This window comes from Falco rusticolus, chromosome 3 (genome assembly GCF_015220075.1).
Source record: "Falco rusticolus isolate bFalRus1 chromosome 3, bFalRus1.pri, whole genome shotgun sequence".
Lineage (NCBI taxonomy): Eukaryota > Metazoa > Chordata > Aves > Falconiformes > Falconidae > Falco > Falco rusticolus.
Genome location: NC_051189.1, coordinates 90,314,811 through 90,341,621, shown reverse-complemented (window position 1 = coordinate 90,341,621; position 26,811 = coordinate 90,314,811). Strand labels below are relative to the sequence as shown.

The 26,811-nt window shown below is 40.0% G+C and overlaps 2 protein-coding genes across 2 annotated transcripts; both read right to left on the bottom strand.

Annotated features, from left to right (window-relative positions):
• Nucleotides 1–326: 326 nt before the first annotated feature.
• LOC119144713 (serpin B10-like) lies at nt 327–6,981 on the bottom strand. Its single transcript, XM_037380404.1, has 7 exons — nt 6,810–6,981; nt 5,433–5,546; nt 3,672–3,806; nt 3,150–3,267; nt 2,627–2,769; nt 1,939–2,094; nt 327–1,070 (listed from the first exon to the last, which is right to left on the bottom strand). Exons 1-7 carry the CDS (start codon nt 6,975–6,977, stop codon nt 666–668), a joined length of 1,239 nt encoding a protein of 412 aa, XP_037236301.1. The 5' UTR covers nt 6,978–6,981; the 3' UTR covers nt 327–665.
• Nucleotides 6,982–18,758: 11,777 nt separating this feature from the next.
• LOC119144682 (ovalbumin-like) lies at nt 18,759–26,012 on the bottom strand. The gene is made up of 8 exons (XM_037380314.1): nt 25,976–26,012; nt 24,151–24,333; nt 23,505–23,555; nt 22,803–22,928; nt 21,991–22,108; nt 20,640–20,782; nt 20,311–20,466; nt 18,759–19,275 (listed from the first exon to the last, which is right to left on the bottom strand). Exons 2-8 carry the CDS (start codon nt 24,316–24,318, stop codon nt 18,880–18,882), a joined length of 1,158 nt encoding a protein of 385 aa, XP_037236211.1. The 5' UTR covers nt 24,319–24,333; nt 25,976–26,012; the 3' UTR covers nt 18,759–18,879.
• Nucleotides 26,013–26,811: the final 799 nt, after the last annotated feature.

Genomic DNA, 26,811 nt, shown 5'->3' with positions numbered 1-26,811 from the left:
TGGAAAGGTACAAACAAGAAGATTTCATGGCATATGTTTTCTCTTCCTCCAGTTCTATAGTGCTGTTGGATATTATCCAGTCGCTGTGGGACAGAGATTAGAATGTACACCTGTTATTCCCTTTGCATGCAAGAAAGAAGCACCAGTATCAGCAACAGAGAGGATTCTGCAGGTTTATTTCATTACCAGCTGTGCCAAGCTGCAAACCTGGTACAGAACTGACAAGAATGTGGATGAGGTAGCCCTCCTGGGATGACCAGCTTAGTGAGCTGAAACTGACGGAGATGCAGCAGCATTCTGCAGAAAGGAGTTTTTCCTGGTTTTTTCTTCTTACATACCAAAGCAAGTGCGTTGGGACTTACTGGTTTAGATCAACTTAGTCTGTTTTGCATTGTGGCAGTTCTGGTTCAGAAAGCACTGAAAAAATGCATCAATGTTGTTTTGTGTACAGTTTGGTGCTTATAGCATCATGCTACCACTTTCAGGTTCTTTGGTCAGGAAAATGAGCCAGAGGTGTGAATTCCGGGTTATTTTTAACATGTACTTTCTGAGAGATTTGAAAAAAGTGCAGGAAAATTAAGAAGTGCACAGACTGTTCAGATGCTCTTCATGGTATTTTGTTCATTATTGTTGTTGCAAGAGCCTGTTTAGTAATGGTCATGTTTCTAGGGGGAAGAGAACCTTCCCAAGAAGAGGATACTCTTGGTCTTGTTGTGCCTGATAAAGAAGAGGAAAGGATGATCTGCCACAAAAATAACAGCAGCACCAAGACTTCGTGATGCCAGTGCTGCTGAGCTGGCAGCTGCTGCCTCTGTGCCTTCTTCATTGACTTCCAGATAACACTTGTGAAAAGCTTGTGACAAAAACAAATCATTGTTCTCTGATATTCCTGTGAAATCAGCTTGACCTTCAGTGAAGGCATCTTGCATCCCCATCCTGCTCAAAGTAGATTTGAGGTCATATTTCTCTTCTAACGAGAACCTGGGTAGATAAACTTCCATTTTTATTTTCTCCATTAGTTCTGGGCTGGTCCATGCAGACAAGTTTTCAAAACTCAATTCTCTTTCTAGCTGCAGTTGGTAAAAGAAAATCAGAAAATTAGACTCTTTAAAAACCTGTGCCCTAAGAGCTTTTTCTTCTCTTTTCCTAAACGGGGAACATTTCAAGCTGTTGTAAGAGTACCTGAAAAACAGGAGTGTAAGACCAGTTTGGAGATCTTTTTGACTAAAGGAGTATGTTGCTCTAAGGTAGGTCAATGCAGTATTTGAACTGTTCTCAGTAACTTTCAGGAATATAGCAGGATTAAATAGTTGTAGAAGAAAAACATCCGTGTCAAGTAACAATAGTCTGGTTGATTTGCTGTTCACATTTCTGTCTTCCCTACATTTTAGAATTTAATGAAAAAAGCTTTTTTTCTACAGCACACCCACTAACACAATGGTGAGAATTTAGTGTTTATTATCAAAAGGCAAAATCAGTCTCTTTACAGAAGGTGGCAGTGTCCATATGTATTAGCTCTGGACATGCTGGAAAATAATGGAAGCTGCCCAATTTGTGGTGGTTATTTTTCATTTTTTGGAATGAAATCATATCTATCTGAATCAGTATGGACAGTGGATCTCAGCAGGGCTGGCTTTCCGGCCTCCTTTTTGTTCAGCTGGAAGAAGGCCAGTCTTGTGTGGTTTGGGTTACCTGCTTCCAGGACTGATCACTGGGAACCACAGAAGTGCCAGCTGCCAAGAATAAGAAATCTAGTCTGAGCTCCAAGAGGTTCAAGTTCACAGTGCTAGAACAAGTTTGGGATTTGCTTTTCCTTGAGCCTGATCAGTACCCTCCTTCCTAGAAGCATGACTGCAGCAAAGTCTTTTACCTCACACATGCATAAAATAATTACACCCTTGGTTTTTTTCAGATTATTTATGTTCTCAGTTGCTTTACCTTTCGTAGACTGGTGATGTCGCTTGGTAGCAGGATAAACATGCTGAGGTCATTATTAACGTATGGAAGCTCAAGAACATCAGTCTGGACGGATTCTATGTAGGTCCAGTTAAATTTATCACTCAGGTACATCATGGGCACTGGTTTAGTCGTATGCTGCAACAAATCAAATTACATGTTTGCCATTTGTACTCTGACTGAACAGCAAAGGACTGAGGTAAAGTAGCACAGTGGAGGCTTATAGTATTTAGCCTACAAGCTGCCCAGCGTGTCTGAAACATCGTTATGGCTCCAAGTGGTAGGACACAGGGTCTGCAGAGGACCCCATATTTTCTGGAAAGGCACTTGGAGTCTAGGCAGGCTGTCTTAAGCTGTCTCAGAGGACACCCATCATAGGAAGCTGTATTCTGCTCTGATTTGTCACGCGGATAGAAATGAAAATGTAAAGAACTAACCCATACAGTTTTGTTCACCGTTTTGTTTTTTCCTGCCTTCGGAGAATGGAAGGTTGTTTCAGGTCAGCCTCTGACAATTTTACTTGCTAGTATGTGTGCGCTGAAGATGTGGTGAAGAAAATATACTGAATGCTTTACATGCAGTAACTTGAATGCTGCATGGATTTAAAGATCGACAGGAATTTCTCTCCCCTATCTTTTTCAGTAGGATACAGGGCAGGATATTCCCATACCGTGTTTATTCTGAAAGGCCTTTGCCTTGTTGCTTCAGCTTCAAACTTTGTTGCCCAGTTTCCTTTGAAGTACAGTGCATTTATCAGGACTAGCCGGGTGAGTGAATCTATGGATCCAGGAGGCAGTAGATTCTGAATTTTGCCTAGAGAAAACAGAAGGACATTTACACATTTATACAGTTTTACTGTTTTGATGTAAGTGTTGGCACAGTTTCTGAAGAGATAAGCCAGGGAAATTGTAAGTGCCGATATGGCATGTGCCTAGCTTGAGATTATTCACAAATAGGTGGTTACTGAAGTAATCTTGATTTGCAAAGAAGAGTAAGCCACATTCCTCCCACATTCTGATGGAAGACACTGATTTTAGTAAGAGCTAGGCAGTAGATGACTACTTTAGGAAAACTGATCTGATTTACCTTTCTGAGGTGAATTGTTTACCTGCCTTGGGCCCCTTGGGTACAGAGACTTTGTTCAGTGCTGAAATGCTTCTTTCTGAATTGGGAGAGGAGAGGCTGGAGCTTACCTTCAGTGTGGTGTTCAACCTTGGAATTGATCTCTCTCCTGATTTCATCTGCTGCTCCCACAAAGTCAACTGATTGTGGCTCTGAATTGTAATATCTCTTGGCTAACTGTAAGTATTCCTGCAGATGCAAAAGAGACACCTGTCTTATGTTACCTACCAATATGAATGCTAATAAATGACTACAGCCAAACAGAGGGAAGACACAGTAAAAATTACACAGACTACAAGCACAGCATTTTGTCAAAGGAACAAAGTATTTTTTAGTGGAAATACTCAATTTACATATTCTCACCTAACTACATCTGCAAATCACTCCGAAATTAGATGAACATCCCATAAAACTAAAATTTTAGTGCCCAGCATCTCAGGAAAATTCTCATACAAAACATTTGTGTTAAGGATAACAGCAGGATTTGCAGATGTAATGAAAATATTTAGAAGTATATGGTTTATGGTATGTTGTCATAGATAGATCATAAAGGTTAAATGGCAAGGCATAATCTGAATAAATGGCCTACCTACCTTGTTGAAAGGCAATGATTTTTCTCCATATAACTGGTTGACACTTTTAAGCATGTAATTTTTAGTGGGTTGGTTGATTTCAAAGTTGAGTGCTTTAAAACCAGTATGGATATTATCCGATTTGCCCATTTCTGTCTTGGAGAAAAGGAAAACAAGATGTTATTAATCTGTTGTGTAAATTAGTTCAAAATTTCTAATTTTTTCCTTCGCACAGCTCCAAGTAAAGTGTTTCTATTCAGGTGATCTGTTACCTCTATTAGCACACAAGAGGTGTTCAAAACTGGGCAGTTATTAAAAGGAGCATTTGAAAGTATTAAAATTTGCAGATGTGATATAGACACTGCAAGTCTTTCAGAATGCAAGCATTAAGAGCCTGAAGTATGTAAAACACTTAAGGGTTTGTAAGTAGAGGTTGTGAAACTAAGTATGTCCAGAGAATGAGGGACAGACTGTAACTGCTAAACAATGCATGAAGATCTGGCTGCATGATTCCTTTCATTTATGGAAGTCGGCTGTGTTACATGGAAATTTTGCCCCTGCATTTCCTAATCTTGCTTTTAATGTTAATATTTTGTGATTTTTTTAAATGTTGCAGTAATTGCAGTACATTCTTTATATTGAAGTAGCAGGATTAAGTGAATGTGGGCTTAAACTCATCAATGACCTTGAGGAAATTAAGCTGTGAATTAGTAAACTAAAAATCTGGACCTGTGTTCTATTCATCTTGTCATTACGTCAGAATCAGAGGCCTGAACAGACACTTAAATTTCTGAACTATTAGAAAGATCCCTTTGTCCTATCCACAGCACTCTGTAATTCTTACAATTTGGACAAACATCACTCACGAAGAACAGTCCCTCTCCTGTTCATGGTGTGCAAATGGGTTGTTGACATAGCCCCTAAAATAAATCTTCCCACCATGGGAAGAGGGATTTGGCTATGGGGATGTAGATCCAAGTGCCCATTCATCAGAACTTGTGGCTACTGGGGCTTTGCGGGCAGATTGCAGTCCCACAAAAAATAAGGATGATGGGAAAGAGCAGGGAGGAATTGTCAACAGGGACAAACAGCCTTTACTGACTCAGAGGGATTACATTTGTTTTTCCATATTTTTCTATGTTAAATTACATATACTTTGGTATAAGACGCCTGCCAGTATGTCAAAGAAGTATCTTGGGAATATAATGATTTCCATTTCTCTAAGATTTTTTGCAAGCAACTGATCTACCTTAGGAAATTCCAACATGTCAATTTGCTTTGTTAACTACTCAACTGAAATGGAAACTGATTTCTGAAACATCAGACACGGACGGGTAGCCTGTAAAAGTTAATGTTCTAGTTTTTGTTGTCTTGATGCTGCAATCAAATGTGCGGAAGGGCAGCTTTGTCCTTGCGATTAGCTCTCTGAGGTAGGAACTGTGCCTGTTCAAAGAACACGTTGATAAATAGCTAGCTACGGGTAATAATTTGACAAAGAAATCTCTCCTCAAACTAAAGGAAAAAGATCAAGACCTCTATTGACAGAGAATGGTAACTTTAAATTTTACAGATTTGAGGTTAGCTTTTGTAATTCTGCCTAAAAAGGGGAAGCATGTAGTAAGTATTGCATTAGGTGAAGGTATCACAGGATGCGGTACCAATTCATTGTGGACACTGCATCTGAGGAAGGCAACCATAAGCAAATGCAAATGTGGAAGGAAGATACAAGCAAGAGAAGATGTGACCATGCCCATAGCTTGATCACTAGACTTGGTGAAATACCTTCTGGAAACAAGCAGATCGATTTGATAGATGCTCTTCCGCTCTATAATAGACTTGCATTTTTATGGTTGTGGTGACATTTCTGGCTCCTTCAACTTTGTTAAAGTGAAGTACCTATAGTGGAAAAAGCAATAATAAACGCGGCGATAGATTAGTGATGTCATGAGACTGGTGATGAAGAGAGTCAAACTCAGACTTTATTCTTGTGCCCAGTCCTGACTGAGTAATGTAGTCTTTGGTTAGGTCTTGAGGCCCATGTGTACAAATTGGCTTGTGCATGCCAAGCTGAGGGCTGCAGAGCAAAACTCTCATGTACCTACCCTTTCTAGAGGAATCTGCCTGCTTTGAGTTATGCCCTGAGCTGGCCAGTTAATACCTGGGAAGAGCCAATTATCTCCAGATGGAGACTCCCAAAGTCTAAATGAAGCGCTGCCTTGTGTCAGAAAGCATGAAAATGATGCAAGCCGTTTCGTGCCTTAGATCCCTTGCTCTGGGCATGTGCACCTTACCTGGGCTACCAAGGGTGTGTCCAGCCTTGGAATGTTTTTCAGAAGAGCTATGCCTTTTTGTTTCTTTGTTTTCCTGTCTTTCTAGCAGAAGATCATTCCTTTCTTTCTTACCCTACTAGCCCTCTTCTGTCCTGTCAATCAAGAGTTAAATCACTGCCTTAGCAGGTGGGACAACTGCCTTAGCAGGCGAACACTGACAAAGTTCACCTCCTGCAACAGGAGCTGGGTAACCGTGCACTGGGCTGTGCTCACTGCCACCTGCTGAAGCTGGGAACTTTGCACAAATACAACTTAGGGATTTCAGTAAGTGATTTTCCCTGTAAAATACATACCCCAAAGAAATGTTTGTAATCTCACCGTGTTTCTTCTCCGATATTCTTAATGTGGATTTATGTTTAGCAAAGTGCAAAACTTACAGTAATTATAGGGGAGAGTCATTTTTTGGGGGGGGGCATTTCCAAAGAGACGAGACATAAGATGGAAACTGTGGCAGAGCAGAAGGAGAATCCAGGTCTCCCACTCCCTGCTGAGTGCTCAGGTTATGGAGCTTTGGGATAAAGATCGCTTATTTCTTCTGGTGAGGTTTAAAAGGAGACAGTGCCACCAGTGCCACTTTTCTCATTTGCTGGGGGCCTGTTTCCAGAGGCTAGAGTAAACTATTTCCTTGGCCTGCACAAGCAGAGGACCAGTCAGTTCATTGCAGTGCACGTCAGGAGAAACGGGAGCTAGCATATGTGTATAGAGTTTTGATGAGTAATTTTTCTGCTTATGGCTTTCCTCTGTTCCATCACAGTAAATTTCTTGCATAAAGGCTGTTATTCCAAAAGATCAACCCTTTCAGACAGTACCTTTTGAAGCCTAGACTCACCTTTGCCATCTGATCTGCAGTGTCACCTTTGGCTCCCAAATAAACAGTAGCCAGGGCAGATGAAATACTCAAAGGGGAGAACAAAATGTTCTTGTCGCCCACTTCTTGACACTCATGTTTGAAAAAGTCAAGAGCAAAGCTTGTGTTTGCTTTACTCAAAGCTTCCATTGTAACAAACCTGCACAGAAAGGGAGAAAAGATGCTATTAGTGAACCACTATAGTTCACATATATATAGCTATGTGTCTGCAAGTTTCTCTTCAGTTTTTGAACTTTCTTTTGTGATTTAAAAGCTTTCTAAAAGTATTTATCCATATGAAGAATGAGGAGGATTGACTATTATAAAGTCATATGAGGTTTAGCACGTCCCGTTTCACTGATGACACTAGCTATCATTTAAGTTAGAGGAAAAGCAGTCTCCAAGCTTGTTTTGTGTTTGTTCACCAGGACATACATTGCACTGTCCTTTACAGCATCTTGAAGTGACAGTTGTTAAAGTTACTTATCAGAAGTTACTTATCAGTGCCTGGGCTAGAGGATACTGAGAGACTGTCCCTTATAACAACTTTTATGCTTCAGTTTGTGCAAGCACCTTGTGATGCTCAATTCTGTAGTGAACAAATACTCTAGTAATAGTAACGGTCAAACTGTTCCTTTAGGACAGGACAAAATACTGCTTCCAATGCTTGGGCAAGCAGCACCCCAACTATTGCATGCTAAGCACCCTGAATTCCCTTTTGGACTTTCAAAAATGTCCTGAAACTGTCTTGCAGGGCTAGCCCAGATCCTATCTTCCCAGTTCTTCTGCAGGACGAGGTTTCCATATTCAGTAGACCACAAATGCTGCTATTTGTCATTTGCATTTTAGTTTTAGCTGAGAGCTCTAGGCAGGGCCTAGGAGCTAGTCTGGTTGGTATAGCATGGCCTTAGAATAAAGACAGTTTGTATCCTGCGTAGCTTGCAAACCAGAAGCTGACCTGATGTTCATAAGAACTGAAGAGCACAAGAACAAATTAGCTGACTTACGCAAACACAGTGGTTCTTACTCTGCTGATATATATGCTGGCCAGTGAACTCTAGAAATCAGAGCACTCTGTACAATAAATTACTCTTCCTGTACATTTTTAAGACTTCTACCTTCTAGACCATGGCCTGTGCAATCCTAGTAAATTACGTTCCCAAGCATTTGTTTCCAGTTCACATCCCTGCTTCCTTTTTCTCTATGCATTTGTCAACAAAGCAACATCATCCAAGAGTATATGAGATAAATAATCTCTAGAAATCATTACAGTACCTTGTTTTGTGCAGGGAAGAACACTGCTGCTCCGCGTGTCTCCAAGATTTCTGCAGTTCACATGAAAGGTAGGGTGAATTTATAGTGTGTCTGGCCAGTTCTGCAAAGGTTCTTATGACTCATGACTGTGCAATTTATTATGCCCTGAAGGCCACATCCCTGTGGAAGAACTGAATCATCTCAAAGTAGGATGTGAAGTGGAGAATGATACTATACAAAAACCTTACAAAACTGACTGCAGAAATATTTCTATAAATACTTTTCGTGGCAACAGGCTAGTAACAGCTTGAACCCACACTTTAAACAACCTTCCTTTTGTGGTTTGGAGGGTTTTAAAAAAAGCAGTTGCTGACCCACTTCTTTTATGATTTGTCTAATAGAAATTATTTCTGAGGAACAGACAGAGAAAAGACAGTGATTTCTGATGTGTGTTTTTCTATTGTCCGTTTCCTACTGGAAAAATATTTGTTAGTCCTAGTGGGTTTCTGTTTTAAAAATTTAATTTTGTTAATCTTGGAGTATTCTAGGACTGTGCAACCAGGGAAATGTCACTGTGAGATAGTGAAGGCTGAGAAACAGGCACCAGACCCTTGCTCTTGTTATCAGTGGTGACGTCACTAGCACCTGTTATGGATCTTAGATTAGACTTCATTTTTCTGCTTCTGTTTCCTCACCCTAATCTGAAAGCTGCTTTTTGACCAGTGTAGCACTTCAGAGGGCTATTTTCCATTAAAGAAATTCATATTCTGTCAAATCCTTTTTTTCTTCTTGCCTTGGCTACTAAAATACCTCCTTCCCTGGTTTTTCTTGCAGTCATGCTGTCCCTTCTGTGTCCTCTTTATGACTGTCCACCCCCACTTTGACGTCCAACTGAAACACCCTGTGCCATCCTACCGTTGCCCTTTATTTCATTCTTCACCTCTCTGCGCTGTCAATAACACCACCTTGAAAACCTGGATAGAAGCTGTTGTGTCTCCAGGGCTGTCTCCTTGACCCCAGAGCAGGACTCACTCACAAGGTCAACTGCCTTGCCAGAGTTTTCTTCTGACCTGCTGTACACGAGCCTACATTTAACATGTACTTACGCTGTACGTCAGTGGCTGTCACAAAGGATCCTGTGATGAAGAAAGACTCACGGGAGTACCTGCAAAATTTGGTATAGGGGATAGGAGGGCACAGCTGCCAAGGGTCGCTTGCCAGTGGTGAACCTTCTGCATCAAAATAACTTGGGAACCAAAAGCTTTGTTAAAGCCGCTTGCCTGTTTGTGAGGAACCACATGACTTTAATCAGATGTTTTCCTACCCCTTGGGTCTCTTGAAGTTGTAGCTACACAAAACCAGCATGTTTCAGTGTGAGTTGTAATTAGATGCATCTGTTACATTTTCCAAAGAGTGGCATAGCACAGGAGAGGTGTTCACTGCAGAGTTGATTGCTTCCATTGCTCCTGGGAAAGTTGTAATCTGTTTACATTGGCCCTAAGTGATTTCCAAAGCCTAAATGATTTGAGTAATCTTTGCAAATTTAGCCATGTTGTCAAGCAAGTCATAGATACACTGGATAGACTCCATCCGTTAGAGCAATTACTGTGGATTTTCTGGTTTTAAAGCAGGGGTGAATTTAATTTGCTGACTTGTAATATTGCTTGCTGCTTTACAAGGAGTGGCTGATGAGTTCTGTTTACACAGAAATGCTGGGTTAGACTGAATGAGAAGCTTGTGCCTTTGTGCAAGGTTTTAAAGCTACCTTTTTAAAACACCTCTTGAATGCCATGGCTGGTCATTAGTGGGAAAAAAAAAAAAAGAGCATACCAAGTAATTAAAATTATATTCATCTCAAAGGACAACATATGCTAAATCAACATGATGGATTGATAACTTTTTCCAATATCCTTTTAAATTAGCACCACCAGAGGACATGGCCCAATGGGTGGTGCTACTGCTGACTCAGTAGCGGTGGTACCCTCACTCCCACTCTATACTAAGTCAACACAGCAACACACTAGAAGACTTATATTTGAATTAATAGTGTCCTTCCTGTGGGAAGCAAACCTGTGGGCTCTTTCACTGTAGTCATTCATGTTTCCATTTAGTCAGGACAAATATTGGCAGGACATCAGTGCCCTGGCCAGATCTCAGCTATATAGATGCATTTTGTTTTCCTCCAGTTTCAGTGTAACTTAGCACAAGTCATTATGACTTTCCTACACAGTGTGCTGCTCTGTTCAGTAGCACCTGGGTTCAGGAGCAGGTGAAATGCTTGATGTCTGAATAGACCGTTATGAAGTGCTCTATAAAGGCTCTTGAGGGTCATGAGAGAAAGACTTTCTATCACAGAAAAACGGTAGCTTCTGCTTTCACACTGTATTTTAGATCACAACTTCCCATGGCTAGTTTTCATGGTCCTTGTATTTTTTATCATGTTTCATGTTATTTTAGTTATTAACACCATATAACTCTTGGAAAACTGATTTCATTCAAAACTAACATGTTGTATATTTCAGGTAGATCAAAAGAAAAAGTGCTGTTTGAAGGAAAACTGTTCTGTTTCCCTGACATCTTCAAATATTTTTTTACCGGTATAAGCACTGTTTATTTACTTGGGAGGGAAGAATTTCTAGTTCAGCCAGCAGAGCACTGTATTCAAGTTTTTGGCTCAGCCAGAGCAGGCCAATAGGTTTTAAACATGAAAGAATTTTAAATGGTCCCAAATCTTTAAAAGGACTTCAGGACTGTCCTGGTTTCAGCTGGGACAGAGTTCATTTTCTTCTTAGTAGCTGGTACAATGCTGTGTTTTAGATTTAATATGAGAAAAGAAGCATAGGTTTTGAAATCTGAGACTATTTTAATTCCTTTGGAGGTCTGATATAATTTTTAAAAAATCTCTGTGTGATTTAAAGTTAAAAACTGTAAGGAGGACACGGGCACAGAAACTTAGAAAATAGTAAGGGTGCTGAGTGACTAGATACATGAACTTTTCCGTGTTAAGGAGGACTCTTTTCTGGGTGATGCCTCTGTCATAGTATAATTGAGAGCATGGCATGAGCGTTTCCTAACCCTGCCAACTAAAAAAAAAAAAGAATTTATGTGCATCACCTAAACTGGTTATAACAAATTTTGCTTTGTGCTATAAGAGATTTTTATGTAGGATAAGTTTGTCTGAAATCTTAAATGGTTTTTAAATTTAAGAGGGATTAGTTCTTTGGGTATCTTTTTTTCCTTGTAAAGCTTTGATTGAGGATACACCTGCCTTTATTTTGAAACATAGTAGATATCTGTCTGTTGTGTACCTCCTACGAAGAAGTTTGCAAACCTTCCCTTGCCAAGCCATCCTTGCTGACATACTCTAACAGTATTTAAAACCTTATGAGCTGCCAGAGGGTGTGGTAAGGCTCCTGTATAAGTATTACTGAGACATTTTGCTCCACACCTGCAGAAAACAAAGGTGTGGTGAAATTTGACAGTACTGGCACAATTCATTGTATTTTACTATTACTTCTACGTGCTTTGGCTTAGACACTGTAATTAGTAAAGGTAGTGTTCTGAGAAATGCAACTCTGTTAAGAAGTGCAACACGTGAGAAAGGACTGATCTATATATCTGAAAAGATATAGCTTATCTGTTAATGAACATGCACGCTGTTTTCACGTATGCAAGGGTGCAGTTTTCCTTTGAATGACTCAGGGGGTGAGCATTTTTGAAGTATCCCAGGTAGCAGTTAACGTCAAAAATATGAACAGTGGCCAGAATTTCTTAGTCATGATACACAGTACTGCATTATGAGTAATGATGTATGTGTGGTTTGTATGCACTTTAGCCGAAACTTGTCATTTTTCCGAAAAAATCTCTCGAAGGGTGTAACTGTATGTCAGCTGCACAACTACTGAATCAGAAAGCTGATCTCTGCTTTGTGTTAATGGGAGTTTCCCAGGCTGAAGTGCTATAGTGCAAGATGTACTGTGTTGTGGGATGAAGAATGTGAATATCAAGCCAATGTATCTTCAAAACACATTCTAAACAAGAGTGCCTCCTACACAGGAGCCTTGTGCTGATGTGCAAGAGCAGTGTACAGAAGAAGGGCTGTCTTTTAAGAAACCCATGTAACCGTTTGCTATTTTTTCACACAGCTCAACTGCACATATTCTTGCCTGGTGGAATGACCAGGGGTTTCACAAGGCAGTTGGTATTTTCAGAAGTTTAATCAGGAGAATTTCCCCTATACTCACTTGTGGAAGCATACTGGAAATCTCAGCTATTCACTGCTTGGTACCTGCTGGCTCCTCATAGTGTCATGATTTTTAGGCTACCCTTGGGACCGATCTGAACTACCTGGTTAAGTGCGCATACAAAGGCAGTAAGCGTTTGTCCTGGAAGAGGGCAAGCCCAAAAGGGGGCTTGGGATGGAATTTCCACCTCAGGCTTACAAGGACCTTGGGTAAGCTGGAGTGTTGTTAGAGTCATTTGAACATGTCTTACCAATTTGTCATTGGTCTTACCAGTGTCTTTGCTAGGTCATCATGTCTTACCTTTGTCCTTGCAAGATTCTTCCACCTTTCCATCTCTCACGTTCTCTGTCTATTGCACAAAGAAACTGTCTTTTGAGAGCTGACATCCTTTTATGTGGTTTAAGTCAGCAAGCTTTTCATAACAGTGACCAAGTAGAAATTAATGACATGATACACAACCAGTAAGACAGGGTGATCTCATGACCCTTTCTGCTTTCAGACAAAATGAGATGGACAGTTTTGATTCTGTTCCTCAATTTTTTGTGAGAGATGCAAAAGCATGAACTTTCAGGGTATTGCACTGAGAACCTTATTTTAAAATATCCTGATGATCATCTGCTCTTCTTTACCAAAGCATTTCCAAGCACTTTGGAGCTGCCCTTTCCAGCTGTGATTCAGCTGTATGCAGACCTTTGTGGTGCCATTATCTTTTGTACTGGCTCTTTTAGCGCTTTCAAAGCCAAAAGCAGAAGTCTCTTTCTGTAATTCAAAACTAGTGTGATTGTCCCTTTCAGCTGCTTTAGACTTCTTTCTTCTTGGTCAGTCTCTCTTCATTTTCTAGAGATTTGGCTTTACCTTCTGAGGCTTTCTTAATATCCCTTGCTTCTGTGGCTGCTGATTCCTTGTCTGGGAACATAGACAGACCAAGCCACAGATAGACCAAGAATAATTTGAATTTAGTGGTACAGAGGCAACATCAGGCTAAGGAAACTTAGCAGAGTACGTGTAAGGAGAGGCAGAGTACCTGCTTTCTGTGGCTAGAGAGGAATGGGCCCCCACCCCACCTCCTGCAGATACAGTTGAGATGCAGCTTGGACTCGGTAGCTGATGCAGCCTTACTACACGGCAGATGATTCCTCTAGGCAGTAGGAGTGGCAATGTTTCCTCCCACTTTCTTCCCTCGTCCCAAACCTTCCTCTCCCTGACATTTCTCCTCTTAGTAATGAGGCTTGACCCCAGCCCTGCCCTCTTCCCTCACTGCCGCGAGAAGCAGATAGAGATCGCTGAAGGGCAAGGAAGATAAAGGGGGACAGGGTGACGGTGATGGTGGGGATAGTGAAGGCCTTGGGCATGGCTGGATAGCAATGAACAATGCCCAAGGGAAATGAGGCAAAACGAAAGAGAGAAGAGGGGTGAGGAAAGAGGAACTGCTCTTACACACAGCCCTGTGAAGTCTGATGATTCCTTCTCTGTCCCCTTTGTTCAGCTTCAATTCCTGTATCTCTGCTTTCCTTACACGAACTCATCTGACACCTCACTATTCTCCCACTCCATACTGATCTCTTATCAGAGCCGCAACACTGGAATTTTACCTGTGTTACTAACCAGTCAGTCTTCCACCGGGAGGATTGGCTCACCTCCAGGATCCTTCTCCTGTCATCTGTAAGGTGCCGCTAATAGAAGTTTATTGTTTGCCTGCGTTGGTTTTAGACTGTGGAATGCTATTGCTAACATTTAGAAAAAATAGGAAAGTACTGTATGAGTTGAAAAAATAAAAGCTCAGATTAGTCTGGAATCTTTTTTTCCTGAGAGCAGCAGGCAATTGCGAGTGTTTGCTCATGTCACAAGACACTTAGACTGTATGGTATTAAAGTCTTTATCTTGTGATGTTTAAGAGTATAACAGTGAGGAAAAGGAAGTCGGATACAAATGATAGCCCATTGATATCCACATATAATAACGTGGAAGTGAAGTATAGATTATGCTACTGGGACAAAAAATGAGTAGTATGAAGCTATGTATTATCTCACCTTTATTCCTAAGCGTTGTTAACCATCCTAGGAATTTGCTTTTCATGGAGTGACTAAGCATTGCTTGGGATTTACAGAAATATTCTGTAGACTTTGGCTCCAAGAGGGTTAAAAGTTAGGAAAGACAGTGAGAGCTTTGTGGGCTGACCATGAGAGAATCATAACGAAGGAACTGGCGGGGCTCGTTCCCACATGTGGCCAACTCTCATTTGGTGAGAGAAGGCTAAGCTGGCTGGCTGGCTTACACTATTTCTACATCAGTGAGATTTGGATTTATATTTAAAATGAAATTAATCAGAACATTGTGGGTTCTCCTACCTTGAAGATATGCAACATTTGATTGGGAAGGACCCTGAGCAAGCTGGTGTATCTTTGAAGTTAGGACCAGATGAATGTCAGCTGCCCATTCCAAACCAAGTTACTCTCTCACTCTGTGAACTTTAGGAGACCAATTTTTGCAAATAACTGACTCTGTTCAACTGAGCAGTATTACTTACATTCTTATGTATTTGAAGAATTAGGACTAGAATAAACAGTAGGGCCCCAGGGTCAGATTCTGTCATCGCTATGGAAATTCATTACGTGAATTACCTCCCATTGTAAAGCTGCAGGCAAACAAGCAAGTGTGGTCTTGTATCTACGTAACTCACTAATCCTTTGAATTAATTGTGTCTCTTTGCATGTGTGAAATTACATATATATATGGGGCGTGCTGGTGCAGCAGTAAAAGCCTCTTGTGATGGGTCTTAAAACTGTGAGTCAGCCTTCTTCTATACTTGTGCTGAAAGAAATACGGGGGGTAAAAGAGAGGGTAACCCACCTGTACTTTATGACATAGCAGAGAGCCAGAGTCTCTGGGACACGGTGCTGACTTATTTTGCCTCTTTGGGGATGGAGACAAAAATCTGTGGCCTCCTCTGTTGGCACAAAGTAGACGACTTGTTCCATGCTGGGTGATGGAGGTCTGATAACTGTCACCTGTCTTGTGGCTACATGCAGGCCTGTCCTTTAGAGGCCTGTTCTTTAGGTGCCTGTTATTACGGAAGCTACAGTCCCTCAAGTGTGGAAGGCTGCTGAAGTTTTTAGCCATTAGACAAATATTTCTCTGCCTGAGATCTGAGGACTCCAGCATCCATTCCTTCGTGGGTATATGATTTGCCAAGCCCCAAAATGGTTTCAAAGTTTTAAGTCTCTGAAAACATAGGGCTGGGAATGCATGTATATATTTTTTTTCATCTGTGTATTGGAGATGGGCGGACTGCATGACTGGTTAAGGAAGTGACTACTGAGGACAGGAATATGACTGCTTGTTGCTGTGCTAGCTGGAGAAGTCAGCAGGAATCACAAGGCAGCACTGCATCTGTTTGTCTACATACAGGAGCAGGTGTACTTCTTTGGGTCTTCCATTTGCAAAAAAGTATGTTTGTAGGTATGATAAGAACTACAATGGCCTAGAAATAGTGCAGTTTTAGAACAAATCTGCTGAAAATTAAGTGTCCCGAGGATTTTAGGTGCCCTAGTTCCATGACCAGATGAACAGAAACACCAGGACAATAGTAAACACATTGTTAGCTCTCTTGCAATATATTTCCCCATTTGTTATCTCCTGAGCAGCAATTGGCTAAGATACAGGAAAGTGAAGAAAAATATTTGAACTATTTATACACCAGTGAAGGTGGTGTCACATTATCTTCCTTTTGCAAGATCATGTTTGCTACCAGCAAGTTATGCCCTCCTAGGTCCTATCAAAGTCTGTGTTATCTTGGGGGATGGAGGAGGGGAAAGCCAAAACAAGTAGAAAAAGCAAAATGCTGTGTGGTGGAAATGTAAAAACATTCCATCACAGACCACCCAGCACTGGTGCCATGCTGTGTGTACTGGAGTCAGGAAAGAGCATAGCTTTCTTGCAGTAACTTCGCCCTCCAAAACCTTTCACTCTTCTGGTACTCCTCTGTGACAGTTCAGTACAGGTCTGTTTACTTTCTTGCTTCAGTGACAAAGGGAAGAATAATTCATTCCAGAAAGAAACTACCACTTACCATAGACATTACTTCTCTTAGCATGATTATTCTCTTTAGTGACAAAATAAGAGCCTACAAAGCTTTATAAATACACCACAAAGATAATTAGAAAACACCTTCCCATTTCCCATGTATTCTTCGGGGCAGTGCTGTCTCAGTGGGATGTAGAGTCTGCACATACCCAGCTGCCTTCCAAACCACTTATCAACTCCTGCTTCAGAGAGACTAGATGAATCATGGTTTGTGCTGAAGTGTTGTATCTGACCAGTTTGAGTTGCATTCATGAGGGATTATGGGTCATGCTGGTCCCTTTCTGGCAGAAAACTAGTTTCAATATTGTATTTTAGCCCAGAGTTAGGAAAAACTGTCATCCCTCATCTCTCTGTAAGCAATGAACCAACTCTGATCAAAGAATTACAGAATCATAGAACACCTCAAGTTGGAAGGGACTCATAAGGATCATTAAGTCCAACTCCCTGCTCCCTGCAGGACTGCCTAAACCAAACCCAAACGACTAAAATCATTGTCCAGATGCTTCTTGCACTCAGACAGGATTGGTGCTGTGACCACTTCCCTGGGGAGCCTGTTCCAGTGACCCACCACCTTCTCAGTGAAGAACCTTCTCCTAATGTCCCATAGGAACTTCCCCTGACACAGCTTCATTCCATTTCCTGCTGTCCTGTCACTGGTGGGCCAGAGAGAGCAGATCAGCACCTCCCCCTCCACAGCCCCCTGCCCTGAGGAAGTTGTAGGCTGCCATGAGGTCACCTCTCAGCCTTCTCTTCTCCCAGCTGAACCAGCCAGGTGACCCCAGCTGCTCCTCGTAAGTCTTGCCCTTGAGGCCTGTCCACCATGCTTGTTGCCCTCCTCTGGACACACTCTCACAATCTGATGTCCTTCTCATACTGAGGTGCCCAAACCCCCCTAGTACGTGAGGTGGGACCGCACCAGCACAGTGTGGAATGGGACAGTCACCTCCCCTGACGGGCTGGCTGTGCTGTGCTTGGTGCGCCGCAGGGCACTGCTGTCCATGCTGGCTGCCAGTGCTGCCCTGTAGCCAGTCCCGTGCCCGTGCAGCGCCAATTCACACTCCGAGTTGAGGTGTTCATGTGTTGGGTGTCTGCACAGAGATAGGTGCTAGGCAGTAAATCCATACAGTGAGCACATCTCTTCACACATACTACAACATTTTAAATATTTTGAATAATTGTTGACAATTACATTTAGTCACACAGTTCTTATTGGTTCTTGCAAGCCTCATCTCCGTTTGAAGGTACAGTGTTTGGTTTTTTCACCTTACATGTTCTGTGGGGAGGGGGCGTTGTTAGTAGTGGGCTTCCTTTCCTCGAGGCTGGATCTAGTTAGGATGGTTCACACATAGTTCAAGTAATTTTCTGATTAGTCTCATTAACCATTTGGTTCACTTTGAGCTTATCTTGTTACTTATTAGCTTAAGTATTTATGCTGTCTATTCTCCCAAAGCCATGTTTTGTTAACTGTTCATAAGCATTAATTAACACCCTCTGTTTTTCAAACTCTTTTTTTTGTTTTTCACTATAGATATTTACATATTTTGTCTAAATTTCAAGTTAAATAACAGACTTCTATTAATCACATATCTGCCAGCCAGTCAACTATACCAGGGCACACTGTTGACTCATATTCAACTTGTCATCAACCCAAACCCCCAGATCCTGTTCTGTGGGGCTGCTCTCCAGCCTCTTGTCCCCCAGTTTGTATGTATAACCAGGATTAGCCTGTCACAGGTACACTTAAAATACTCCAAATGAAATATATTTGCTTAAACATGTTTTTATTATGATTAAAGGAGCAAAAAGGTACCTCTGCAAGACCCATTACATATGGATACATGGAAAACAATTTCATTAATAACATGTCATGATGATTGAGACAAAAAGACTTAAGGAGAAGTATGAATTACAATATTTCTATAATACGTCTTTAGAAAGTGAGGAAGAGCTTTGCAGTATCAGGAGCACAAAGAAAAAACAATTGCCTTGTCAGTGTAGGAATGGTTGGTGACAGTTTAGAGTTTAATCTGGGAGCTTTCAAGTGACTATCTGCACAGGAGTCACCACAAAGCTTAGCTGTTAGAGAAACGTGACTTAATAAGAAGGCTGCATTTTTTTGCATAAAACTTCTGCTGATATATGGGGTTGTATTTTTTCAGTGTGATGATTTGGCCCTATTATTGTTAACTTGCGCCAGGAACATCTCTGTTCACAGTAATGTTTTATTTGGGTCCAATTTTTATTCTCTTAACACTTCATCTATGATTAAATAACATTACTGTGCAGGAAAGAAAAGCAAATGGCTTTGTTATGACATGAATAATGTCTCTCACTAAACTTTTTTTTTAATAAACCCTTCCGGTTCTAGAAAATACCGATGAAAGAGGGGATATGTGTTTCTTTTTACCCTTGATATTGCAGTGCTTTGGGTCTTGCTGTGAGGGACAGAAATTTTTTCAGCTTTCTTCTTTTTAAGGGGAAAAGCATCTGCCAAAGAAGAGAATGCTGTTGGTTGGGTTGTGCTTGATCAAGAAAAGGAAAGGGTGGTCAGCCTTAAACTCTTCAGAGACACTTGTAACTTCTGTCCCAGCTTCTGTTGAGCCTACCACCTCACTGCCTGCTTCAGAGATTTCCACAAATGCCTCATGGACAGCTTCAGACACCTTCAGCTTCTCTGCTGAAGAGATGCCAGAGAGATTGGCTGAAGAGCTGAACAGGTCGGTCATACCCAAGGCCATCAAGACACTTGTGAGGTTATATTTTTCCTCAATCTTCATGTGGGGGAAGTACACTTTAATTTTCTTCTCTTCCATAATACTAGAACTGGTCCATTCCATGAGTTTTTCAGAGGTGATTGAAGCTTCAAGCTGCAAGAAGACAAGCAAATGAGATCTCTGGGATGAGAACACAGCTTCCTTTGTGGCAATGCAACACTGTAAGTTTGGTGTGTTGCGTTTTTTTTTTCTTTTAAACTGTTCTTGGCATGGCATTTTTTTCTAGGTATATACAGATTAATGTATCGTGGAAAGGAAAACAAACTATGACTCTTTCTTCTCTGCTCTGTCCTGCTTTCTGTTTGTTTAATAGGGTTACTGCCAATTAATTTTCTGAAAGAGATGGCTACTTGGGAAATTGCACCTAAAGCTCTTCCCTATTGTCTTCTTTGCTTGGGAAATATATTTCAAAAATTATTCTATGTTTTTGAATTGTAAGCTCTATCTACATTTAAGACCTCCGAGTAACCAGGTGTTAATGGTAACCAATTACTAACACCTGAACTATCAGTTATTACTGAGGAAATTTGGCTGTGTTCAAATGCCTCTTCATTTTTATAGGTTAGATTATTTCAGTTAGCATATAAACATTTCAATGAACTCACATTTGTTACATGACTTTTCCTATTCAGACTAACTACAGTCCTGCTAATGACAATATCCTATGCCTGTATTCTGTTCATATCAACAATAGTATGTTATGTACATTTTATTTTCTGAAATTCCTTTAACCATTCCAGTACCCCTTATTTTCAGTTTTTAGACAGTTTAATTTTTGAAGGTATGAAGGAAGCATGTTGAGCACTGCCAAATCAAACAATAACTACAACTAGTAAAGCTAACATGAACTTCCCAGGAAGCTCCTCAGTGTGCAGGAATGAAGATACAAAACCTCTGGAGTTCAGGCTGCTGGAGTAACAGCTGGTTAGCTGAGAAGAATCTGTTCTTCAGTGACCAGTATTTAACCCACCAAAGCAGTTCCTGTGCTTCTATACAACAATCCCATGTTGCCGGTGTTCAGCTCTGTGCTGGTGAAGTGTTTTAGGATAACTCTATTGTGACAGGCTTTGCAGCACCTAAATTTCATTGTGTTTATGGTTTTCTGAAACTCAAATGCCACAGCCATACCTGCTCCAGGCCAGAGACATCATCAGGCAACACAACCACCATGCTCAACTGTCCGCTGGCATATGGAAGCTCCAGGATCTTAATTTTGTCAGAAGCCATCACTGCCACTTTAAATGAACCAACCTGATACATCATCTGCACAGGTTTGCTTTCTTGCTGCAAAAACAAGATAATATAGTTTTCACAAGAATTATTCTTATAGTGTAGAAATGTCTACTTAGGGTTAAAACTATTGATTGCCCTTCTTGAAGAAGATTGTAAAACAACTTGTATACTCTATTCATAAATTCTAGGAGATTACACCTTTAAGGTGGTATATGCTCATGTACCTCAGTCATTCTGAAAGGCACTGTCTGGGTGTCTTCATCCTTAAATGCTTTCTCCCACATTCCTTTGAAGTAAATTGCATTGACAAGGACCATTTCAGTCTCGAGATCCACAGCGCCCGGCTGAAGGATGTTTTTGATCATTCCTTTAAGAATGCATAGGAAAAGAGAACACATGTATATATACTTCTGTGTATAACCCATCTTAGTGGGCAATCACAATGTTAAATGAAGGGTATAGGATTTGTGGGGAGGAGGGTGTAGGGCAGGGACATTGTTTTGTTTTTGCAACTGTAATCTTGTGTTTCCAAGGTTGATTTGCTCACTGCTGTTGGTAATAGCTGTTGTTTCCCTCTCTGTAAAGAAGTGTAATGAGAGATATAAGACCCAGAGATTTACTTATTACAAAATAAGTAACAAATAAGTTTACAAAATAAACCTGTATATGTTATGACAATGGGAAGAACCATTGCAACCTTTTATCTCAGGATGGTCTCCAACCCAAACAGTAAGCATAAATACTTCTTGCTTGAAACCGATGTTGAAAGGAGATGTCTATATAAAGAAGGTAGCAGGAAAGGAAACCAGAATTTTACTCTGCTTTCTTGTTATACTTTGTTTTTTTTTTATTCAGCAGTCCTCATGCACATAGCAAGCTCATCCCTTAGTTCTTTCCCACCAGTAGCTTTATCATGGCCTGGTTTTCTCCTTCAAAGTATGACACCACGCCAGAAGTTGTGTGACTGTGAATATTTTCATTTAGGTTAAAATTCAACATCTTTTATCTGTGTTTACTGTTCAGGCTATATGTTTCGTGCATGAAGGAAAGGAGTATTTTGAGGTGTCCAGGAAGAAACTGGAAGAATGGAGGCACCACATGGAGATGCAGTGGAGTAAAAATCCCAATTGTGATGTACCTATTTCTATGCATTTCATACACATCTGTGGTTTTCCATTGTCCTTTACATGTTAAGATTTCTCAAGTACCTTATGACTGTATGCCCTACTCAATAGACACACAAAAATTCTGGGGAGCTTGAGGGCAAAGTGCACTGGTCAAAGGATATCCAGATTCTTAATATTAGTGTCAGACCCCTTGTCAATGTGTACAGAGCATATTCTAGTGCTGTCTCTTTACATACCTGCAAAGCCCCTACAGATATAGAGGTCTTCTAAAAGGAACGTGTCTGAGGAAAAATGGTAGTTTCATATCTGGTAACTGATCTACTACCCAAGAGAAAGAATAGAGGGAGAGGTTTGGGGTTTTTTTGTCTCCTGACTTAAGCATTCTCTTATGCTGTCTGCATGGTGGCAGAAGGGAAAATATTTATGCTGATATTTGGCTTGCTCTTACCATTTGTCTGACTTTCAACCCAGGAATTTATGAGGTCTCTGGCTTGATCTGCAGCTGTTTGAAAGCTGATAGTTTCCAAGCCTCCTTTATACAGTTCCTTCACACATTGTAAGTATTCCTGCAAACGAAGAGTATGCAGTTTTCAGATCAGCATGCCAAAGAATTTTGTACATGTGAAATGCAAGACTGAAATTAAGAGATATTAATATTATGCTTGTTAAGACTAATTGGTAAGCCATGGGTTTAGATTATAAGCATCTTAAGATTTGATATTCATTGCTACAAGCAAGAGTATATGCTCACATTTTAAAAAATATTTTCCAAACTGAGTTTGATCCACAAATGGCATTCAATTCCATTGAAGTATGGTGTGTTTTTTTTTTAATTTGCCCAATTTTAACTTTATTTTGCAATGATATTTTTCCTTTAATTTCAAATTAAATATTCCTTTCAATGGGAAAACTTGGAATATTTTTGAGAACCTGAAGTTATTTTTCAGGTTTGTTTTACAAGTTGAGAAAACAGTTGGAGTTAACCGTTGTTTTGTTTTCTGACAAAAGTTATCTTTACTAATTATACCTTGACATGATCGGATCATGATTGTACTTTGCACAAATATCTTTTTGGATAGGCACATTTTTTCTCAAGACTGTAGAGGGTTAGGGCTGTAACAGACAGAAGTCATGAATCCTTTCTTCTATATGGAAGAAAACTTCTTTAGCAGAACCTAGACTTCTGACAGTGCTTTTGCATTACAGAATGGTACAGCTTTGACACAGAATACACTCAGATCAAATTTTAGAGCAACTCACCGGTAGGATTGAGTATGCCTCTTCAGCATAAAGTCTACTGGCAAAGCTGAGTGAATAATTGTCACTTGGTTTGGTGATTTGGGTGAACATGTCTTTAAGTGAGTGGATGCTTGCAGATGTGACACACTGAGTACAAATAAAAAGGTAGATGATGTTATGCTTGGTTTAGTATTTAGTAGGTTTTTCACAACATATGAGAAGACTAGAGTAGTTCAGACACTTCTGCTTACAAAACTGTTGTTCATCCTGTATGTTTTGTTGCTATAACTACACTGATGTAGTAATTTTATAATATATACAATTATGTGCCATTTTTCTACTGTAATTTCCTCATACCTCTCTCAAGGGGACTCTTAATTACCTGCTACAGTAATCTAGCACAAGCAGATCAGGTAGGTTTTCCATTCCCAACCAGTCCCATTTAACAAGTAACTTTCAGCTACCTTACTTAAGCATACAAATATCTATTTTTTTCCCTATTTGCCCGATTTTATGGTGCTGGGTTTCATCTTATACTTGTTCTGAATCCTCTATTACCTCCCTTCTCTTTCTATTCTTATGAACAAAGTGTTTCCCAAACTGCTGGATACAGAGCACTAACTGCTCGTCAGAGAGGGGTCAGATCTACCAAGAGATTGCTTTATCTGCTAGATTGTGCTCCCATGAGAAAGTGACATAGAGAAGGAGATGAAATTTCTGTACCTGAGATTCAATAGCCTCTCCAAAGCCTGCAATTTTATCAAAGTGAACAACCTGTAATTGAAAACAGCAATAGTTGAAATAACAGATATGACAAGAAGACATTATGCAACTGAGATTAACATGTTTGAAATAAAACCGTTGGCTAACTGAGAATCTGGATGTCACTAAAAGGTGCAAGCCATCTGTACCATCTGTGAATAGCTGTGCCTACTCTTGCCTGCTTAAATGATCTCTTTTTCTATTGAACATCTAGTAATCAGCTCCAGTGTGTGCTATTAACCATGCTAACTTTCTTCCAGGTAAGAAGCCAGCTACTCTTTATGAAGGAAGTGAGAGCTTTAGGAAACTTGTGAAACATTTTGCAGTCTGGAGACATGTTTTGGCTCTTTACCTGGAGATTTCATCTACTTCCCTTCCTCTAAATAAAGGACCACTGAAATGTATTGCTTTGTTTAAGAATCCTACTGCTACCAATGATAAAATTAAAACTGAAATCCAGTATCAAGATTTCTGGCTGATGCATTTGTTTAACCCTATGGGAGTTTAAGATGGCTGGAGCTTTTGATAACCCTGAACCCAGATGTTTTAAAAGTGCTGTGGCTCTGTTGAGCAGCAGGAAGGTTTAAATTCTTAACTGTAGCCTCACCTTATCTATCTGAGCTTTGGTATTTTCTCTTGCACCTAGGTAGACCATGGACAGAGCTGAAATGATGCTCAGGGGAGAGTAGAAGATGTTCTCGTTGACATGCTGAACTTTCAGCTCCTTGAATACATCAAAACAAAATTCCACACTTGCTGCACCGATGGAGCCCATTGTGAAACCAATTGTCTAGAGCAAACAGCAGAAGTACAATGACAATGACTGAATATTGTACAAACACAGCACAATGCACTTTAATTGTAATTTTTAGGCAGTGAAATATAAACAACTAGTTTCTCATTCAGTGGTAACATGCCTATTACTATGCTCACCTCTCATGCATGTCAGAAACTCTATATTCATCAATCTATTTCCTTCTGCATTTGTATTCAGTTGCCTTTTTGGCAGTACAGTTCCTCAGGGGTCTTAAATCTGTATGTGATTTCCGTTTACCTTTTCAAAACAGTCAAACAACAATTACCTGTACTTATTTTCATTCAGTGAAGGCTAGAATTCCTTGGTACTTGATAGGACTTTTGATGAAAACAAGAAAATATGATCTGTCTTTGATAAACTTGCAAAGCTGGAAATTTAAAGTGCAAATTTTAGTAGACTTGCTCTAGGTTGCACAGATGTAAGTAAAAGCAGAGGCTGGCTGACTATTTTTATTTCATAAAAATAAACAAGCGCAGTAAAGTATTTGTTACACAATACTCACTGTCAGTAGATCATCAAAGGCTTGTATCTTTACACTAGTTTTAGTAATAGAAGCATGAATAGGCAATATAATTTGCCTGAGGTCACCTAGTCTAGGAGAGAGACTGATGCACAAAATTCATATTCTACTTTCAGATATAGCTTGCCTTGCTTAAATGTATCTATATATACTACACCATAACCTTTCTGAGAAATTAAATTGTTAGAGACATTCAGACAGAATAGAAATGCAAACATGATAAAATAGCACTATCTACCATAATGCATCACTGTTAAATTAATATTTGTTTGTGGCAAAAAACAGTATAAGATTTATACTTGTTTTTGTCTGAGGCTGCTATACAGTGCTGGACAGTGTAAGTCCTCTGTAGTCACTGTGCCTATATAAAACACAACTCTTGAGGTCAACGTAAATCTAGTTTCCTTCCTGTGATTTATAGAAATTCTGTAAATTTGTCTTCCAAAATCCAGCCTTTTATGTAGGTGCTTAATGCTGGGATCTCAAGTTTGTCTTCAGAGTATTAAACTTCACCAGGATGACCATGTTTGAAGGTATATACATACACTCACACACACATTTCTCTCACTTTCCTTTCTGCACACAAGTTCACTTTTATAGATTATTGTAAAAATATAAGTCCGAATGCCCACACACCTTTTTATCTTGTGTAGTGTTCACCAGCTGTATTTTCCAGGGATGAAACTGTTAGAGAAATTTCACACTAAAATAAACCTAGCAAATTCACTGAATGCCATGGTTTTGCTCTCAGTGCACTCTGTTGAACCGGAGGTCAATGAGACAAACTTATTCTTTGGCTGCCAAAATCAAACTTAAAAGATACTGAATGAGAGGATAAGCTGCTCTGAAACAAGATCATATTTTAAGCACAAAGAATAACCTTTTTAAAAGTCTCCTGAAAACAAATACTCAGGTTTTGCACATAATAAAATAGCATATACATACACAAAGATGAGAAGATTTGTGGAGAATATCACGTAAATATTCTGTCTTTAAACATATCAAACAAAATACAATAATTTCTCTCTCTTTAAGTTTAGGCATAAACAAGAAATAATACAGCAAGAAGGTAAATTTTCCCAGAGAAATGCTTACCTTTTGAGCTTCAGCACCAAAGGCAATACAGCTTTCCAGCTGTATGTGGACAGACTGGCTGAGCCCTTAGGAATTTATACAGTCTGAATTGTGACCCACCTGCCGCTGCCCTTCAGAAGATTGACCTTTGACACCATAAAAATAATTTAATGGGATTAGCTGAGATTTTAATTTCAATGGGTCCACTTTTGACTTAAAGAGCAAATATTGGTTTTTCATTCTGTATAACAAAGTGTTTTCTACTAGTACATCATGGTTGTTGGACTGGAGAAAAGATTGTGAAATAATGCTCATGTTCCTTTAACCCTCATTTGCAACTAGATACTGGGATGTTAGTAAAAACAAAAAATGTAAAAACCTTACTGATGGAGAACATAATTAGCAGTTATTAGTCAATCTGTCAATAATTAGTCAATTTGTTACTATGGTTGTAGTAGAAGACCAGAACTGTCTTTTAACTGATCCTTTTTAAATGTACAAAAGGCAGCTATGCCATGCTAGACAGAAGATAAGTAAGAACAGGACTTGGCCTATTATTCTGCTAACAAAACTGGGGAAATAAAGAAGGGTGCATGTCAGAAAACCAGTTGAGGTGAAATTCAGAAGCAGACACATTTTCTTTGAGCAGCTAGGATGTTTAAAAAAGATCTTTTGATGAGTGTGAAGGTTTTATAGCAAACTATTCTAGGGAACAAAACATAGCCCCAGACAAAGTAAAAAGTGGTCAATTCCAAATGTGCTTGTAGTATGCACTTGCCATGTATCTCTCAGTGCTTAAATCAGTAACTTAATGGTCTGGCAGATGACAGAGGTACTGTGAAATACAGCTAAAGTAT

Coding starts and splice junctions, on each gene's coding strand:
- LOC119144682 (XM_037380314.1), bottom strand. CDS start 24,318: ATGGGCTCCATCGGTGCAGCAAGTGTGGAATTTTGTTTTGATGTATTC. Junction 23,556..24,150: donor CCAAAGCTCAGATAGATAAG/GTGAGGCTACAG, acceptor TTTCAATTACAG/GTTGTTCACTTTGATAAAAT. Junction 19,276..20,310: donor ATGTCTCTGGCCTGGAGCAG/GTATGGCTGTGG, acceptor GTCTTCTTGCAG/CTTGAAGCTTCAATCACCTC.
- LOC119144713 (XM_037380404.1), bottom strand. CDS start 6,977: ATGGAAGCTTTGAGTAAAGCAAACACAAGCTTTGCTCTTGACTTTTTC. Junction 3,807..5,432: donor GATCTGCTTGTTTCCAGAAG/GTATTTCACCAA, acceptor CTTTTCTCCAAG/ACAGAAATGGGCAAATCGGA. Junction 1,071..1,938: donor ACATCACCAGTCTACGAAAG/GTAAAGCAACTG, acceptor TACCAACTGCAG/CTAGAAAGAGAATTGAGTTT.